This window comes from Nicotiana tomentosiformis, chromosome 11 (genome assembly GCF_000390325.3).
Source record: "Nicotiana tomentosiformis chromosome 11, ASM39032v3, whole genome shotgun sequence".
Classification (NCBI taxonomy): domain Eukaryota; kingdom Viridiplantae; phylum Streptophyta; class Magnoliopsida; order Solanales; family Solanaceae; genus Nicotiana; species Nicotiana tomentosiformis.
The window spans coordinates 45,213,979-45,227,324 of NC_090822.1; the positions used below are offsets into that span (position 1 = coordinate 45,213,979).

The 13,346-nt window shown below is 38.3% G+C and overlaps 1 protein-coding gene and 1 long non-coding RNA gene across 2 annotated transcripts; both read left to right on the forward strand.

Moving 5' to 3' along the window:
* The first annotated feature begins 1,478 nt into the window (after nt 1-1,478).
* Nucleotides 1,479-4,477, forward strand: LOC138900871 (uncharacterized). The gene is made up of 3 exons (XR_011412185.1): nt 1,479-1,644; nt 3,188-3,242; nt 4,212-4,477. It is a non-coding gene; the product is annotated as an uncharacterized lncRNA (long non-coding RNA).
* A 5,191-nt stretch (nt 4,478-9,668) lies between these two features.
* Nucleotides 9,669-10,085, forward strand: LOC138901363 (uncharacterized). The gene has a single exon (XM_070189118.1). The coding sequence runs from the start codon at nt 9,669-9,671 to the stop codon at nt 10,083-10,085; it is 417 nt and encodes a 138-aa protein (XP_070045219.1).
* The last annotated feature ends 3,261 nt before the right edge of the window (nt 10,086-13,346 follow it).

Below are 13,346 nucleotides of genomic sequence, written 5' to 3' on the forward strand. Positions count from 1 at the left end.
CATCTATTTCCAAGTAGGATGAGTGATGGGGTTGGCCGGACTGGGTCAGGAGTGTTCGGCCAATGCTTTTGGGCCAATTGTTTGGGTATTAGGCTGGATTGGGTATTCGAACTCTGGAGCATTATTTGGGATGTCGGGGAAGGGATGTTTGGACTGACTTTGAATGTTTTTCAGGCTGTGTACCATTCTGAAGTTGTCAAAGTATTAGACTTTGAATTTGAATCTCCACGTGATGGGAGTATTCGACTTTGAATTTGAATTTCTTCGTGATGGGAATATTTGACTTTGAATTTGAATCTCTGCGTGATGGGAGTATTTGTCTTTGACTTTTAATCTCCATGCGATGGGAGTATTTGACTTTGAATTTGAACAAAACAAGAATTTAAAAATGCATATAATGTAAGGCCCCGTGAAAGTTTTCCTAAAAATTGGGGTTCTGTGATGCCGGGGCAGGCGTAGAGGTTAATAATAGTAAAAATTCTTTACGGCTCGCAAGCTCGCTGCGGTTCGGACTTTTTGGATTGAACAGTGTGCTGGGGAGTTGAAGAAAATGTTGGGCAGAAGTAGGCATTACTACGGCGTATTCTGCAACCGCAGAACCACTCTGCGGACCGCAGAATGGTCACACAGTAAGTCAGTTTTCTGGGTCATTTTGATGTCAATTTCGCGGCCATTATGCGACCGCATAACCACTTCGCAGGCCGCACTCTTGTCATATATCCCGCTTTGAGATTTTTCGGAGGGAGATTCTGCGGTGCACTATGCGACCGCAGAACCGTTCTGCGGTACATTATGCGACCGTAGAACAGATTTGCGGGCCGCATAGTGACCGCAGACCCAGACAAATTTTAGCCAGACAGACTAATTATGCGGCAGATATGCGGACCGCATTGTTCCGGAGCTTTATTTTTGGGTTTTTAAAACCCGACCCTACTTTATTAAATACAAGCTTTGAGCCATTTTTGAGCTAAAATCTAACATTTTAGAGTGAGAGAGAGTGCCCTATAGTGAGAAGGTGTTCCTCAATAATTGTTTTTCAATTCTTGCTCAAATTCTGGAAGATTAAGAAAGGAAACTCACTAGGTCTTCATTCTAAAGATAAGATTCTACACCCTAACCCTCAATTTCGAATTTTGTCTAGAAATGGGCAATTAGCAAGATAATTTTTGAGCATGAGAGTTATTTATTTTACATGCATGTGTTATCAAAGGGTGTAGGAAGATTGTTGAGCTAAAAATGGTAAAGATTGGGTTGTGGGATGATGGAATCCTCCATAAAAGGACCTTAAAGCCTTAATGCACACCTAGTGTTTGATAAAATGGCCAAATGAGTTAGAACCATGAGTATCTTCCTAATTTTGGTTCAATCTATATATATATATATATATATATATATATATATATATATATATATATGGTTGGAGAAGGTGACTTGGCACCTCTAATAGGCCAAATAACGTATTTATCTTTTTCTCCATTTTCCAACATTTCCCCACTAAATCTTTTCATTTGTAATCCTAATTAATATTAACAGTCAAAAAGCCATGTCTCTTTGGATACATCCGATAAAAAAGAATCCCAAAAGTCGTCACTATTAAATAAAAGAATCATTTCTTCCCTAACCGCTCATATGCCGCCTCCTTTGGTGATCATCTTCTCATCTTTCTTGTGTTTTTCTTTTTTTCTCTTACTAGCTTTAGCACTATTTTTTTCATATTTGATTTAGTATTTTTACTACATTCGCTCATCTATTTATCATATATTGCGTTCATCTATTGCTACCCTTTTGTTCAATGTTGCTATGATCGTTGGTGCATTTTATTCTTCGTTTTTCCTAATTTGGTAGACACAGATATGGATGTCATGGCAGTTTGTTTTCCTTCTTTTATTTACCCATCAAAAAATTATATAAAGAGATATAATCAATCTTTAACAAGTTGAGTAAAGAAGGCATGAAAAAATTCCTAGAGCTTCTTATAGTTGCGACCTTCCCTTTCTGAGATTTACATCTAAATTTTTTATTTGACTTTCAGGAGAATTTGTATCTTATCTGAATTTTGGCTGGACTTTTATAAAAGTTTGTTAATTCTGGAGGTTATAAATAGGAAAATCATGAGATAAAAAATATGGAAAAAACGGCAATTTAGTGGGTAAGTATGTCAGAAAGGGATATGTAACTGGCGGTCTGAAGGTGTAAAATTAGTGAAAAGATCGAAGTACGAGATGGATATAAACTACAATTTGTTTGAGCCTCTGTGGAGGAGGTTGTTAAAATGAGGCAGATCTGTAGTTCGAATGAATTGGAGAAGCAAAGTGCTGTCTATTTTAAAGTCAATCTTGGATCAGTGTATTGATAAATTAGTTAGGATTTTCGTGGAGATCACGACTTTCGTGGAGCCTTTAGTGACCTCTCTGATCGTTAACCATCATTGGTAAAATAATTTCAACTTGCCTACAACCTTTTCTGGATGTAGTTCAAGGAAGAGGTTTGGAATTTTGGCAGTTTCAAACACCTATAAGCAGTGTCAATGCTAAAGGAGAAGAAGTTAGGTTGTCTAAGAAAGTCTCAGTCATTTGTAGTCACAGAAATGGATTTCATTTGGTCCTGTCTTTCACATTTTTCTTTTTTGTAAATTTTCTATTCCTTTCTTTCAGATTTTGGCGTGACCTCCGTGTTTGGTTTTCGTTAACACATATGACATTACATTTTAACTTCTTTTATTCTTAGAAGATTCCGAAATTTATCTTCATATTAGAATGATGCAACATGTGTGACACAAAGCACTCTTGAAGCCTGTAATTGACTCGTAATTATAGTAAATAAGTACTTATATGGAGGAAAAACTATCAACTTTAATATAAACCTTATGCCAAAAAAGAAGATAATTTAAAGGTGAAGAAGTACGCGTATTTCTCTTAGGGGTAAGGAAATGAAATTTTCTTGAAACTTCTTTTAAAAAGATCAAAGAGTTAATTGATTCAGAAAATATGTATATTTGGAATCTGATTCATTTATAGAACTATATATATATTCCGTCCGTATGCACACATATAATATATATGAAAAATTTATCCTCTTTAACTCAATTAATTTTGTAAAAAAAAATTATATTAAATATATTACTCCTATCTCTTATGACCGCGCGAAGCGCTGATATACTAACTAGTTTGTTATATTTCTAAAATAGATTGAAGTTGCTAAGAATTTCGGAACATTTTAGAGTTTAAGGAAGCTCAATTGAGGTATGTTGGCTAAACTCGTCTTTAAGAATTGGAACCCCAATATCCTTGTAAGTTCCAAGATATTTATTACAGGTTGAGTATTCCGAATAAGTTTTGTAACAAAGATATATGTTTAATTTGTGTTTCAAATGCTCTCATGATATTGTATTATAAATTGAGGATGTGTTCCAAACTATGGATTGTGCATCTACGTGTTATGATTCTAAGCCGTGATTTATGTGAAAAACTATTATGCTAAACTGTGTAGAGAATGTGATTGGGGTTACACCTCCACCCGCATATATTGGGGTGAGGCGGCAAGGCCGCTTTGTATATGATTTTGGTATTGTTGTTGCACCACACACACACACACACACACACACACACACACACACACACACACACACACACACACACATATATATATATATATATATATATATATATATATATTGGGGTGAGGCGGAAAGGCCGCTTTGTGTAGATATTGGTATCGTTGATGCATTTTTACCCGCATATATATTGGGGTGAGGCAGCGAGACCGCTTTGTGTGAAAATGAGTATTGTGTTTACATCTCCACCCACATATATATTGGGGTGAGGCGGTAGGGCCGCTTTGTGTAAAAATGGGTGTTATGTTTACACTTCCACCCGCATATATATTAGGGTGAGGCGGCGGGGCTGCTTTGTGTGAAAATGGGTATTGTGATTCCACCTCCACCCACATATATTGGGGTGAGGCGGCGGGACCGCTTTCTATGGAAATGGTTACAAAGGATCTCATCTTGAATTCTATAAATATTAATGATAGCTCTTGATAAGCTTGCGTTGGTTTAAACGGTTAACTATGATATTCTATTGTCGCCCTGGTTCATCATATTTATATTGTATTTTTGAATTCTTTAATTGATATTTGGTTTTCATACTAATACTATTCGACATGTACTAACGCCCTTTTTACCGGGGGTGCTGCATCTTTAATGGATGCAGGTAGTTCCACAGCGGATGATATTGACCAGTGATAGTGGTGCTCGATCTTCCCAGCTGACTTGTTGAGCCCCATCTCATTCCGGGGTTGTGCATCTTTTGTTTCATATATGTTATCGTATTTTGAGGTATAGCCGGCACTATTATTGTACTTTTTAATATTTTAGAGTCTCCGTAGACATAGTGTGGGTTATGTATTGATGCTGGAAAAGACAAACTATGTTATGTTGTAGTTGTATTACTTGTTCTATTTAAGACGTTAAAAATGAGGGAGCTATTGGTAATGAATTGGTATTGTGTACATGAACACCTTTTTGTCTAATCAATGAAAATATGTATTATCTCCATTCATAGATGAGTTGGGTAGAAGAAAATCTAACAGGCTTGCTCGGTCGAGTTCACTCGGTTGAGCACCGGTCTCGCTCCCCGATTTTTGGGGCGTGACATATAAGCTGCACAAATAAAATGTCAAAACAATCAAAATAGGAAAATAAATGATCATGCCCAAGAGATACTCTTGACTGCAGAACTAATTCGCGGCCGTCAATCCGCAAAACGTGTGATGAAATTGAATGGTCCATCCTAGGATTGGCGAAGTTGGCAATGAGGTTTGCAACGATCTATCTGGACTCTCCGATTTGGCGGAGTGACGACACAATCTGTACGAGGTGGTCCGATTGGCATAGTTGATGATTTGATATGTACGAGCTGCTCTGATTGGCAGAGCGGACGATTTGATATGTACATGATGCTCCGATTTGCGAAGCGAATGATTTGATATGTACAAGGTGCTCCGATTGGAAGAGCGGTCAGTACGATATATACAAGGAGTTTTGGCTCATGGACACCTTCAAAGAATCCAAAGTTAGTCCTTAGGTATATGAGACTGAAACAAATTGAATAATTCAGAAGGATTGAGAGCTCATGAAGTTGTATAAGGTATGGCTTTGATTCCAGTGTTATCTGGCACCATTTAATTCTAGTCAATCCTGCGCTCAAGGAAAAATTCTTAGTAGGGGAGGGGCGTTGATTTGTGTTGATCACGAGCCTGTCCATTCCCTGAATCTGGTGGATTATGCCATGATTTTCGGTAGGCAGAAAAGTAGTGTTTTTCTTAAAAGTTGTTTTTGTTTTTTAAAAATCATTTATGTTTATGACAAACGTTGTCGTTCTGGATTATGACATGTTTTGATGCTTTCCTCAATGCGAGTATTATTTCTTGATGACTCTGCTTTACTGATAGTGCTTCCTGTATATGCCCTTAAAGATGTAACTTCCTTGCTGATGCGATCATTTACTAATCTAGACAATGCATTACAAAGGCTTTCCTAGGGCGATGACCGAAACTTTTCAGGTTGCCTACGTATCCAATGGAATCAGATCAGGTATAAGTAAATGAAAATATTGAAATGACCTAGCCTGACTCAGGCAGCCTATGTATCCAAACAAAATCAGGTCAAAACATAGTTCGATTACAATATATGCAAAATGATGAAAGAAATGATATGACCGAGTTTGACTCAGAAGGCCTATGTATCCAAAATAGAATCAGGCCAAAACGTAGTTCGATTGGAAGACTGAATCCGACATGGATTGCCTACCTATCCCTACCAAAGGAAATCAAATCATGCAGTCGTTCCGAATCCAAGAAAATGGTATTTGGATTTTCTATTAGAAAAGGGGACCAGACCCTACGTGGGTTGCCTACGTATCCCACCGTGGGAAGTCCGGTCGAGCGTAGTTCTGTTACACAAAAACCTAACTCTATTGTCTTCAAATATAGTATCTCTTGATTGCGTCTAAATTAATTAGCGCAAATTTCCCCTTAACTTCCTCTTGATGGGGGATTGATCACTATCCATTGTCGGTGATTGATCACTATCTTTCGCAAGATCCCCTTGATGTTTTTGTTAGCTGCTTCACCTGCTCCATTAATCCGTGGCATGTATGCTCTGGAATTACAATGGATTCTTTTGAACGTCTTGCAAATTTCCCTCATGAGATCGCTATTGAGATTGGCTGCATTATCAGTTATGATTGATTCTGAAATTCCGAATCGACAGATGTGATGACCCGATAGGTCATTTTGGGTTTTAGCCTTTAATTCCATGTTCGGAGACCTCTAGCTCCGTTTTATCATTCCTTGATTTGTGTACGCAGTCCGTGTCTTTTTTCGGAAATCTTTTATGTGAAAAATTAAAGAAAATGTGAATTTTAGCCTTGAAAATAATTTGAGTTGATTTCGGTCAACATTTTGTATAAACGGACCCGGATTAGTTTTTGACGGTCCCGATGGGTCCATATCATGATTTGGGACTTGGGCGCATACTCAAAATTCAATTTGGAAGTCCCTAACTTGATTTAGCGTGATTTGTTGAAAACTAGTAATTTGAGGGCTTAAAGAATTCCTAAATTTGACCGTGTGCTGACTTTGTTGCTACTGGGTTAGGATTTTGGTTCCGAAACTTTATATAGGTTCATTTCACTATTTATGACTTGTGTGTAAAATTTGGTGCAAAACGGAGTTGATTTGACGTGATTAGGACGTTCGGTTATAAATTTGAAAGTTCTTAAGTTTCTTTTAAAATTTCATGCATTTTGATGTGCGATTCATAGTTTTAGGTATTATTTTGGTGTTTTGATCGCATGAGAGAGTTCGTATGATGTTATTACACTTTCACGAACGCGACCAGCCAGTCGCGAACGCGTAGGGTTAAGGTGGCCTGGGAAGGGACATGACTGTTACTCTTTGTGAATGCCAGCCCTAGCTCGCAAACATGTAGGCCATTCTAGCTTCTGGACATCGCTAACATGTCAGGCCCTTCGTGAACACGAAGATGTCCGGATGCCCAGTGACTTAAATATCCCAAAGTTGGGATTTAACCCATTTTTCACCATTACCATGTTTGAGCTAGGCCTAGAGGCGATTTTGAAGAGAAATTTCATCCTAACTTCATAATTTTAACTCGTTTTCCCCCATTTCCATCAAAAACCATTGATTTCTAACCTTTAATCTATGTTTGTTCATGGTAGAAATTAGGGATTTAGGTAGAAATTGTGGATTTTGAGAAATTGAGATTTAGATCTCAAATTGAGGTCAGATTTCGAAACTAATCACATAATCGGGCTCGAGGGTGAATGGGTAATTGAGTTTTGGTCCAAATCTCGGGTTTTTACCAAGCGAGCCCGGGGTTGACTTTTGTTGAATTTTTCCAAAATAATTAAAGATTAAATCTTTTTCACTTGTGGGTAGTTTCTAAAGCTTATTTTGAATTGTTTGAACTATATTTGGTTAGATTCGATTGATTTGGAGGAAAGTTTTAGGGGAAAGTCACCGGTTGATCTTTGATTTGATTGTGGAGCGAGGTAAGTATCGTGGTTAACTTTGACTTGAGAGATTAGGACTTATTATTCATTTTGCTACATGTTTTATGTGTGGGAACAACGTATATGTGAGGTGACAAGTACTTATGCGTTGTTATTGGGTTAAAGCATGCGGGTGAAACTCGTTTCTTTGTATTTTATTGCTATGTTAATTATGATATCCATATTTAGGTAAGATTATTATTTCTTTGACTATTTATCTCGTAAATATTTCCCTTTTATAATTAGCAAATATTTCTGGAAGTTGAAGTTTGGTATCTTGACATCATATTTGATGTTAAATATATTCTCCACATTATTTATTACTCAAATTCATCTTATCATTGTTATATGGTGAGGAGGAATATAAAAGTACGAAGGGTGATGACGTACCATTGCATTTATATTATTAATATTACATGGTAAGGACGAGATTAAAAGCACGAAGGGTGATGCCGTGCCATTTATCTCAATTATTCATTATTACACAGTGAGAAAGAGAGTAAAAGCACGAAGGGTGATGCCGTGCCATTTATCTCATTTATTCATTATTGCATGGTGAGGAAGACAGTAAAAACACGAAGGGTGATGCTGTGCCATTCATCTCACTTATTCATTATTACATGGTAATGATGAGAGCGAAAGCACGAAGAGTGATGCTGTGCCATTTTCATATCATTGGCTTAACTGATTTACCGGTTAGTGATTTACTTGGTTACTTCGTGATTTAATTCTTGTCGTAGTTGTTATTTTTTTCCCCTTCTTGCATGTCCCCTCCCAGTTTGTACGTTACCATTCTCTATTATTACTGTGCGTTATATATACTTGTACAAGTTAATTAACGCAGGGGTCCTATCATAGCCTCGTCGCTACCTCATCGAGGATAGGCTCCACAGTTACGGAGTACATTGGGTCAGTTGTACTCATATTATACTTCTGCACTTTTTGTGCAGATACAGGTATTGACCCCCGTGCATGAGGTGCGTCATCTTGGACCTCTACTTACAGAGACTCGAGGTAGATCTGTCGGCATCCGCAGACCTTGAAGTCCCCTTCCTTTTCCCACTTTTACCGTTCATTTCTTTCGAAAGAGTTATATTTATTTCAGACTTTGTTTGTAGATTTCTAGTTGCTCGTGTATTTGTGACTCCAGATTTTTGGGAGTAGATATTTTTACGTGATTTATATTGGTACTGTATCAGATTGGGTTTCTATTTCTCGTTGTATGACATCATTGTGCTTTTAAATGTTAAAACTTGGCTATTTAATTATCTCACGTAGGCTTGCCTAGCAAGTGCTTGTTAGGCGCCATCACGACCGCGAGGTTGGAATTCCGGGTTGTGACAAGTTAGTATCAGAGCACTAGGTTACCTAGGTCTCACAAGTCATGAGCAACCTTAGTAGAGTCTGGAGGATTGGTACAGAGGCGTCTGTACTTATCTTCCAGAGGCTATGGAGTATTAGGAAAAATTTCACTTCTCTCCTTCTTTATCATGCGATTTTATTCTATCATTGATGATTGAACAGTTCTATTATTGTTTCTCGCAGATGGCGAGAACATGCACAACATCTATAGCCGGACAGGAGCCGCATCCCATATGGCAGCTACTACTAGGGGTAGAGGATGAGGTCGCTTTAGAGGGCGAGGCCAAGGTCGCGTTAAAGGCCTGAGATTGATGATGAAGAGGAGGTCCCAACTCAAAATGCACCCGCCGGACCAGCTCAGTTCTCGGAGGGATTCATAGCCACTCCAGTGCTTCAGAACGCTCTAGTCCGCTTGGTGGGCCTTATGGAGAGTGTGGCCCAGACCAGTGTATTTCCGATGGCACTGGCCGTCTCTTGGGCTGAGGAAGGAGCACAGACTCCCGCTACTCACACCCAGGAGCAGGTGGCTCCCCTATAACAAACTCCAGCAGCCCATCCAGTTAGGGTAGTTTAGCCAGTTGTTGTGGCACTGGCAGGGGATAGGCCCGTTATGTCTTCTAAGGCCTTGTTGAGGCTGGATAAGTTTACCAAGCTCTTTCCTGTTCATTTAGTGGTGCACCTTCTGAGGATCCACAAGATTACTTGGACAGTTGCCATGATGTGTTGAGCAACATGGGTATTATTGGGACCAATGAGGTCAACTTTGTAGTGTTCCAGATGACCGGTTGTGCAAAGGGATGGTGGAGAGATTATGTGTTGACTGGACCAGCTGGTTCACCTTCACTTACCTGGGATCAATTTTCACTGATATTTCTAGAGAAGTTCATTCCTTTCACCCTGAGAAAGGAGTACTGCAGGCAGTTTGAGTGCCTTCAACAAGGTAGCATGATTGTTACCCAGTATGTGACTCGATTTGTGGACCTAACTCGCCACGCCATTATATTTCTCCCTACTGAGAGGGAGAGAGTGAGGAGATTCATTGATGGGCTCACTTTCACTATCCGGCTACAGATGGCCAAGGAGATGAGATATGATATTTCTTTGCAGAGGACTATAGAGATTGCTAGACGGATCGAGATGGTTCATTGACGAACGCATAACACACACGTAAATTATGCTCGCTAATCAAATATAGTATAGTATAATATCGTATCCATATGGATTGGATTTAAATAGTATTCTCGTAGTTTCTAGCTTGATTGCTATCCAAGAGGATCAACAATTGATATTTATATGATGAATACTAAAATTAACTAAGAATCTAAGGCTATTGACTAATGACACTCGAAACTAGGACTAAGCATAGAAGGTTATCAGTGGGAGAAGATAGGGTTTGATAGGATAGGTGCAAGATAATTGTTGGGATCTAACTCTAGATAATTCACTTCTAATATTTAAGTGAGTCTCTCGAATTCACTCAATTATTAGTTCACATGTTCAGCAGAAACTCCTGTCTCGATTAAGTCTCAACCTCACAAGATGAACCAATTTAAGCACTATAAAGATATGCAAGAATGCGTAGTGGATTGGTCTTTAGGACAACCTCTCTCGATTAACCTCCTAACTAAGTTTAATCAATGATTCAACAAGCCTCTTCCGATTACTAAGAAGAATTAATGAACTCAATCAACAATATAATGCAAAGATATCCCAAGTTAAGCCTCTCTCGATTACATAAACAAGTAAATATAGATGCAATAATTAAATCATCCAAAAATGCTTCAATACATCAAAACTAGAGTTATAATCCACAAACAAATATCAATACACTAAATCTCATTTTTCCAAACGTAGACAAAGTTTCTCAAAATTTTACTTTTATTCTCATAACATTGTTGTTAAATCTCGTATATAATCATGTAAAATAGTTGAAAATTGATCAAAATCACTTATCCAATGATTCTAGATGAAAATCCCTCTTCAAAGTCGCCTCCTACAGAGCCTAGCGTTCAAAGTTATGAAAATGAGACTAAAATCCCGTCCCTTAGCTCTTATGTCCAATCGCATGTGTCGCAAATGCAACATACGATTTGCAAATACGAGGAAATGATCTCAAAAGCGAATGCCTTCACACACCTGCTTTTGTCACTAATGCGACGAATAGTTCAAAAATGCGAATTGTGGACATATCGCAAAAGCACTAAAATAGATCACAAATGCAACCACTACCTAGCCCAAAGCCCCATCGCAAAATCTAACAAAATATTCGCAAATGCGAACCTAGAAGACCCCAGCCAAATCTCACAAATGCGAGACCTGAAGCACCTGTCCAAAACCAGTAGAATTTGAACTCTATCAAACACTCTGAATCGCGTCGGAAACTCACCCGAACCCTGGAGGCTCCAAACCAAACATCAATACAAGTCTAAAAATACAACCGCGTGTACGATTCCTATCAAATCAATTCAAAATGACGCCAAACTTTGCAAACAAGTTCCAAATAACAAAATGCACCTATTCCAAGTCCTGAAACAAAAATCCAAACACGATAGCTATGAAGTCAACCTACAATCAAACTTCTAAACCTCATGTTGCCAATCTTCGTCAAAATAATACAAATCAACCTACGAGCCACTAAATTCGATTCCGGGCATATGCCCAAGTCCAAAATTACGACCCTATCGGAGTCATCAAAACACCGTTCCGGGGTCGTTTCTACAAAAGTCAAACGTCGGTCAATATTTTCAATTTAAGCTTCTAAAGTAAGAATAACTCATCCAAATACATCCTTAGACATCCGAAAATAATATCCGACCATGCACGCAAGTCATGTTACACAATATGAAGGCACTCAAGACCCCAAACCACTGAACATATTGCTAAAGCTCAAAATAACTGGTCGGGTCGTTACATATATGGACTCGTGAGGTTGTGGGTAGTCGAAATCTACCCTTGAACCCGGGTTTTGACCGGGCGAGCTCGGGGTTTACTTTTGTTGACTTTTTTGAGAAAGGTATAAAGATCATAGCTTTATCTATTGTAATTGATTTCTCTTGCATTTTTTGATGTTATTGAGCCGTGTGGAGGCAAATGTTAGGGGGGAAATATTTTCGAGTGTTGAGTTGGCGTAATGGAGGTAAGTATCATGCCTAACTTTGTGTGGGGGAACTACCCCTTAGGATTTGGATTTATTGTGCTCTTTGTGTACGTGAAAGTCGTGTAGCAAGGTGATGAGTGAGTATACGGGTTATATGTGTCATTTGACCGGTTTAGACTTAGTTGTAAAAGCCGCTATCACATTGAGGTGAAGTTGTTAATTGTTGAGGTATTTTTCTTTGTTTACTATTCCTCATTCATCTTGTTGTTAGTGAGATTATTGCATAAATTGTGATTGAGCCATTAGCTATTTGTTGTGAAAACATTGGTATTGTTGATCTTTTGTCAAGTTGTGACATATGGGCACTTGTGGTACGAGTTGTGATTATGTTGTGATATTGATATGCATTCGGTGGTACAAGGCTAGGTGTTGATAGGCATGCAGTGAGATAAGGTGGGCTTGATACGCGTGTTGCTAGTAGGGGAACTACTTGAAGCTGCATGGTAAGATATGGTGGGCTAAAACGCGTGTATCTATTTCGGGAAAAAAATAATTTTCAAAACTAAATGTAAGGCTCACATGGTGATATAAGGAAAGAATGTTATTGAAATTGTGAAATGTGAAAACAAGGCGGTACCTCGGTTGTGATTTCTTGTTGTGCACTTTATGTTAAAAAGGCTTGCGGGTTGAATAGTTCTTGTTGTTTCTTCATTGACTTACTTGAAATTACCCGTATTTGTTTCCTTGTTGTTTCATCACGTGTTTACTATTTGTTGTCTTTGCCGCTTAAACTTCTGTTGTTAGCTTACATTATTGAACTGTTTACATGTCATTTACTTCCTCGCCTTATATATTTAAACTATGTTGTACTCTTTGAGTTCTCTTTTATCCTAGTAGGTGTCTTGACCTTACCTCGTCAATACTCTACCGAGGTTAGGCTTGATACTTACTGGTACCGTTGTGGTGTGCTCATACTATGATGCTGCATATTTTTGTGCAGATGCACGTACCTCTGCCTGTGCTGGACACTAGTTATTGATTTGTTAGCTATTTTTCTAGAGACTTCCAGGTATACCTGCCCTATGTCTGCAGGTCTCTGGGTCACCTTCCGTTATCTTCTTATTTCTGTTATTCCTTTATCAACCAATGTTGTAGAGGTTGTAGAAAATTCTGTACAGTTTTTGACTCAATTCCACCTTTTTTTTGGAATTTGTTGTTAATGTTCTATTTTGGGAATGAATATGAGCTTATCGATCTTATAATAGCATCTTAGTTTGGTTATTTGTGTTAAGCTATTATTAAATGTTAGGCTT

Excerpts from the sequence above, each read along its gene's own strand:
- LOC138901363 (XM_070189118.1), top strand. The coding sequence starts at position 9,669 with ATGGGTATTATTGGGACCAATGAGGTCAACTTTGTAGTGTTCCAGATG.